Source organism: Sceloporus undulatus, chromosome 4, assembly GCF_019175285.1.
Source record: "Sceloporus undulatus isolate JIND9_A2432 ecotype Alabama chromosome 4, SceUnd_v1.1, whole genome shotgun sequence".
NCBI lineage: Eukaryota > Metazoa > Chordata > Lepidosauria > Squamata > Phrynosomatidae > Sceloporus > Sceloporus undulatus.
Genome location: NC_056525.1, coordinates 242,975,678 through 242,982,336, shown reverse-complemented (window position 1 = coordinate 242,982,336; position 6,659 = coordinate 242,975,678). Strand labels below are relative to the sequence as shown.

At 38.3% G+C, this 6,659-nt stretch overlaps 1 protein-coding gene across 1 annotated transcript in view; it reads right to left on the bottom strand.

Annotated features, from left to right (window-relative positions):
- Nucleotides 1–3,159: 3,159 nt before the first annotated feature.
- Nucleotides 3,160–6,659, bottom strand: part of LOC121929175 (mas-related G-protein coupled receptor member H-like) — a 7,540-nt gene continuing 4,040 nt past the window's right edge. The window contains exon 3 of the mRNA XM_042464485.1: nucleotides 3,160–4,105. Coding sequence (XP_042320419.1) covers nucleotides 3,160–4,105 — 946 coding nt within the window. The remainder of the gene's footprint in view (nucleotides 4,106–6,659) is intronic.

Here is a 6,659-nt window from a genome sequence, read left to right as displayed (position 1 = left end):
TACTGTACTTTACAGTACAGTCTTTTCAAAAAAAGATTTTAAAAAGTTAAATAACGCACTTTAAAACAAAACATTTCTTACAGACATTTCTGTAAAAGTTTTCAGTTTTATAAATGGTGATCCTATGAATGAGATACCTCCATAAACCAATGTCAAGCCACCTATAGTGTGCTCTTTCTCTTTTCCTATTGCCTTCCACTTTACCAAGATTTATAATCTTTCCCAATGAGTCATGCCATCTCATGAAGTATCCAAATACGATGTGCATGCTTGCATGTGCCTCCAAGTCACCTTTTTACTTATGGCCACTCCATGAATTTCTTAGTTTTCTTAGACAAGGAATATTCAGGTATGGTTTTGTCAATTCCTTCCTCTCATATAGAGAGCACCTGGTATTCATGGCTATCTCCCATCCAAGTACTAACCAGGGCTGATTCTGCTTAGTTTCCAATATTGTGGCATTTAGCCGCTAAAGTACGATAGCCTCACTTAAGTCATCCATTCTTTAGTTTGATACTGAACCTTCAAACCAAATATGTGTGACACAAAAGGCTGTGGCAGTGATATTCCAGAAAACTGTTATTTGTCTTCATAGAAATCTTGGTTGATATTCTCACAAAGTAGAAAACCTTATCTGGTTCTGAAGGTTGATAAAGAAGCACATGAAATAAGCCTCACATCAATGTGTTTTACAGATAGTCAATCTTTTTTATTTTTTATTTTATGCACACATTTATTAGCAGGAGAGCCGTATTTATTAGCAGGAGTGCCTTCTCTTTTGTTTCTCACCGATTTGTCTTCTCCCTTTGGGCCCAATATGTGCCACCTCCCTGAAGGAAAGGTCAAAATAAACCATAGCTCTGGTTGACAAAATGGATGAAATCTGCAGAAAAGTATATTTCCAATAAGTGTAGGGAATTGCGTTAAAGAGCAGCCACTGCACTTTACATGTTACAGAAAAGAATGCACTTACAAACAACAACAACAACAACAACAACAACAACAATGGAGAGTCTTGTGATATCATGAGGATGGTCAGATATTATTTGATATAGGTTTTCATGGACTACAGCCAAAGATGGGAAAATAAGAAAAGAATAACATTTCAGACATTTTTCAAAGCTTTCCAACAATGCCTTACTCCAGTTTGCATTTAGATATCACTAATAAGGAACCACAGATCTACATGATCTATTATTATTAGTAGCATTATTATTAACTTTTTTAAAAAAATATCTCCAATCCAGGGTATCTTTCAAACTAAAATATAGTTTAAAGACAAAAAATATCAACATTACAAAGGAATTATGCTATCAGCCATATTTAAAAACAATTTATAACATTTAATTAGAAATAATATAAGGAGTTCAAACACAATGGTTGGAATTCTGTACCAGCTCCTTAGTTAAGTATACTCAGCGAAGTAACTTCTTATTACATTTCTCCAGCACCACATCTCAAATGAGTTTATTTTCTTCTTATCTGCTTCCTTCACTGTCCAGCTCTCACATCCAATACAATGATTCTGACTTTAGTGTTCAGTTGTATACGTTTACTCTTCAGGATATTGTCTAGTTCTTTCATAGCTGCCTTTCTCATTCCTCCTCTTATTATTATTTCTTGGCTGCAGTCTCTGTCCTGATCAATGTTTGATCAGGTACAGAAAAATCTTGACTATTTGTTTTTCTTCATCATCTAGGTTGGCTTGGATACAGAAGGAGGAGGAGTGAAAATAGAAGGAATCTCAATACTCCAAGATATGCAGATGACACCATACTACTAGCAGAAAACCTCACAGATCTGGAACACATATTAAAGACAATCATAGAAGGAAGTGCAAAGGTAGGCTTAACGTTCAACATAAAGAAAACGAAAATAATGTCCACCAAGGATCTTCACAAGTTCAACCTAGAAATAGACATAGTAAAAGAATTCTCATACTTGGGATCAAACATTGATAGAAATAGGGTCTGCAGTCAGGAAATCAGAAGAAGATTAAGAATGGAGAAGATGGCTATGAAAGAACTAGAAAAGGTTCTAAAATGGAAAGATATTTAACTGAGCACAAAAGTTAGAATCATACAAGTCACTGAATTCCCTATTACCATGTATGGATGTGAGAGCTGGACAGTTAAAAAAGAAGGTAGGAAGAAAATCTATTCATTTGAGATGTGGTTCTGGAGAAGAGTTCTCAGGATCCCATGGACATCCAAAAGACAAACAAATGGGATCCGAGAGCAGATCAAGCTGGACACCCCCCTGGAAGCCAAGATGACCAAACTGAGGCTGTTGTACTTTGGACACATCATGAGAAGGAAGGACTCATTGGAAAAGACAATAATGCTGGGAAAAGTGGAGGGAAATAGGAAGAGAGGAAGGCCACATACTAGATGGATGGACTCTATTAAGGAGATCACGGGTTTTATGGGATTGCAGGAATGAAGCAGAGCAGTGGAGAACAGATGGTCTCAAGATCTACTCGAGGGCAGGTAACAACAAAGGTTGAATTTGTGTAATCATCTGTGGTTATTGTTATTGTTTTCTTTATTTTCAGCAGAAAGCCTACCTTTGTGCTTACTTCCTTGACCTTCCTTAGTAACTGTTCCAACTCCTTTATGTTTTCCACTAGTATCATCTGCATATCTTAGATTGTTGATGTTCCTCCCTCTTATCTTCACTCCTTCTTCTTCTAAGTGTAGACCTGTTCTTAATATGATACTTTCAGTAAAATTATAGTACTATTTTTCCAGTTTGACTGCCATGGTTCTATCCCATGGAATCCTGGGACTTGTAGTTTAGTGAAGCACTGGAGTGCTCTGAGAAATCTAAATATTCCTTCCTCAACTGCAAATGCCATGATTCCATAGGATGAGACCCTCACAGTTAAAGCAGATTGACAGTATTAAATATTTATGGAGTGAATGGGCTCACAGTGAGCATTTTTGTATAGCTTAGAGCTTTTCTGAAATATTCAATGAATAAAAAACTCATGAAAGTATCTGATGATGAACATTGCAATATTGATTATACTTTCCCAATCAGTCCTTGATGTTGTTCATTATGTTGCCCTCTTTTTTTTGCTAAGTAATATTAAGATTTTTTTTAAAGAAGATAAATAGTGAACACTGACCATGACTTCTCAAGGCCCATAAAAGGACATCAAATGTCAGTTTCACTTGTGGTGTTTTGCTCTTCTGTATGTTCATGCTCATTCTTGAAAACCCTCTGGAGTGCCACCTTCATAGACACCCTGGACTGACCTTTCTTTTGCCTCTTCCCAACTAAGAAATAAATCAGAGGATTAATGCTGCTGTTCAGAGAAGCACAGGCAAAACCAGTGGACATTATGCTGGAAAGAGAAGTGTGATATTGATGGATTATATAAAACACATTAAGTGGTAAGGCAAAAATGAGGAAGAAGAGGAGAGCTAGCAAGATGGCTGTGACAAGCTTCCCCCGATGGCGTTGTTCTGCTTTACACCAGATGTGAATGACCAGGATGAGAGTGGAGGCAACCATAATAGGAGCACAAAGTGCAACATTGACAATCAGTGGATACAAAAATGGAGAATTCCCAAAGTTCTGGATCCTAAGGAGGGTGAAGTGAATTCCAGAGAGCAGAAAAGAGACGATCCAGATTAAAGTACAAACAACAATGGATAAATAGGATGGTCGGTGGCATCGATGCCACAGTGGGAAAAGGATAGCCAAACATCTGTCAATACTGATGGCTGCTAGTAGAAACTGGCTAGTAGAATATGTGAAGAAAAATAGCTCCAAAAATATTAGGAAGAAAAGAGAGAAAATATTGATTCCATGATACTGATCTACTAACATCACCAAAGCATCAACTATAATTAGAAAGATAAGGACTCCAAAGTCAGCTATGGAAAGGTTCAGGATGTAGGTGGTGAAAGGATTCCTCTTCATGCGGAAGCCAAGAAGCCAGATGACCATTCCATTTCCCAGAAGTCCCAAAAGGCAGATTATAAGAACAAAGCTGTTGATAATAATTTTTGTTATACTCTCAAAAAGTAAATAATTAGTGCCATTAATTGGATGTCCAATCCCAGTACTCCCATTTATGCCTGGGTAAGGTCTTTGACTGTTTTTTGAATCTCCATAACTATTATTATTATTATTATTATTATTATTATTGAAAATGTTTTTAGAGGTATGGTATTCACCACTGATAATCTCTTCATAAAGTTTCCTGTGAACAGAACAAGAAAAAATGTGAATCCATTTCTATTATGAAATTGTATCCACAAATAAAATGATTATGAGTTTGATCCTCCACACAGAATTATATTGTTGTGCCTGCCATTTGAGATCAGATAACTGACTCATATATGTGATACATAAAAATCGCACCTTAAGATACTGCACAAATTATATTGAAAATATGTTTATACTGCACATCATGAAGCTTCAAGTGGAGTAGTAGTTATGGGGAGAGAGAAATAATAGAAAACCTCCCTCAACTGAAACATCATTTACAGTTCTGCAGTTTGCTTCCTGGTGGCAAATTTATGTTTTGTTAATTGTTTGATATCTCAGTGTTGAGCCTGCCAAGGTATTCAGCTGAGGGATGGGGCTTTCTCAGGCACTGGTATATTCCACTGTTTCTTTAACAGTTCAAAACAATTGAAGTCAGCAACACTGAGAATGGCTAAACAAATCTGATCCCCCCCATATTTAGACATAATTCAGATTAAAAATGACTCTAGATACTTTTAGTATTCATCTTGTAGCTTCAATGCGTTATTGTTTCCACATTTTGAAAAGCTGTATCCATACAGATGTGGGAGAATTCTTCTTGACCCTGTGCTATCTGATCCCTAATTGACAGAGAGCAACAACAATAAAAACATTGTAGTTGCACAATGCTCAAGATACTTTGAGTGGGTGGTTTATCTATCCCAGGAAATGTGTTAATAAGAGAAAAGCATCTTTAAATTAAGAGTGCAGAAATTGTGGCCACACCTTTGTAGCACTCTAAGCCCTTTGGCAGTCCATCAAAGCTACAGAACCTCTCAAAATTTGTATTCATCAGTGCATGGTTTTTCAGACAATTTTTCACCTGAACACTATAAAAGTCCATGAAAATCTATCACAGTCATAAGACTTGAGCTTTCCTCTTAGATCTACCCAAAGAACAAAGCTTCTTTTCAGCCAAAAATTCCCACAGGAAGTGAAGTGATGGAGATTATTGCTCAGGCAAATAATCTGGTTTACCTCTTCTGGATTGAATTTAGGATTCAGAATGCTCCCCTGGATGTTGTCATAACTAAACCTATCTAGCTGATATGCTGCCTGGATGCATCCTGGATCGAAGCCTCATTCAGCTGGCAATATTTTTTGAAGGGAGATATAGGGAGGGAAGTGGTGCTTTGTTCCCCCCTTTAGATCTTTTGTAACATCCTCCAGTGTTTGACCCTCAACTTATCCATGGGTCATATCAAAATCCATGATTTTGGATCCAAAAACTGCCCTCGACTTATACATGAGGTCGACTTATACATGAGTATATATGGTACTCTGTTTCTAAGTTACTATACGGACATCTTCTTTCAGCGTAAGGAACACCAGCACATCTACCATGAAGTAGTTCTCTAGAATATACATTATAATCTAGCCTTGGAGAAAAAAAATATTGTTACTTGCCTAGAGATAGGTTCAACAAATAATTGGCTATATGGAAAGGGCCTTCATAATGTATGTACACCATACTTGAAAAACAAGAGACACAACAGCATGAACACAATTCAAAAAAGCTATTTAATTTGACAGACTTATGAACAATAACTAAACCCAGGTTAGAAAGAAGAGATGAGGAGACAGCAATAGATACAGCTGTCTTCGTTGTATTTATCTTGTGCCAGATATTTAAGAAGACCTAAGCCTTCATCAAACACTATAACCCTCATCAGGAAAAGAGATTCCACCTCAACATTAGGAAGAATGTCCTGACATTAAGAGCTATTCAGCAGTGGAAACACTCCCTTGGAGGTTTTATACAGAAGCTGGATGGCCATCTGTCAGGAGTGCTTTGATTGTGTGTTCCTGCATAGCAGCGAGTTGGATAGGATGGCCCTTGTGATCTATTCCAACTCTATGATTTTATGATTCTATGGCGGGTTACAGACCACTGAAAAGCGGCAGTCTGGCTCCGCCTCCACTTGCAGCATCCGGGAGCTGCAGCCTTTAAACCACGTGGCTCCCGGACGCTGCAGAGAAAGAGCGTGGAAATCGCGCTCCTTCTCAGGCCCTGGAAGAGATGCCGTGAGGTGCTAGTCGCATGCTCACGGCATCATTTCCAGGGTGTGATGTGCAGATGCAGCGTGTCTGCTATGTCAAGATGGCGGTGGCCGTGTGGAACGGCCGCCGCCATTTTGTGCGTGCGGAGCGTGTACTAGGGTTAGGGGATGCGGAAGCACCGCCCCTTCCTAACCCTAGTATGCGCTCATCGCGTACTATATGGCGGTTTCTAACCCGCCAATGATCCATACCTTGAGGAAAAGCCACCAAGCTGTAATGGAAAAGGGACTTTCCCCTGTTTCCAGCAATAACACACAATTAGGAACACAGTTTGGAAATTGAAACAATGACTTCAGGAACTTTGCCTGTTGCTTATGCATTTCAGGAGATAAATCCCC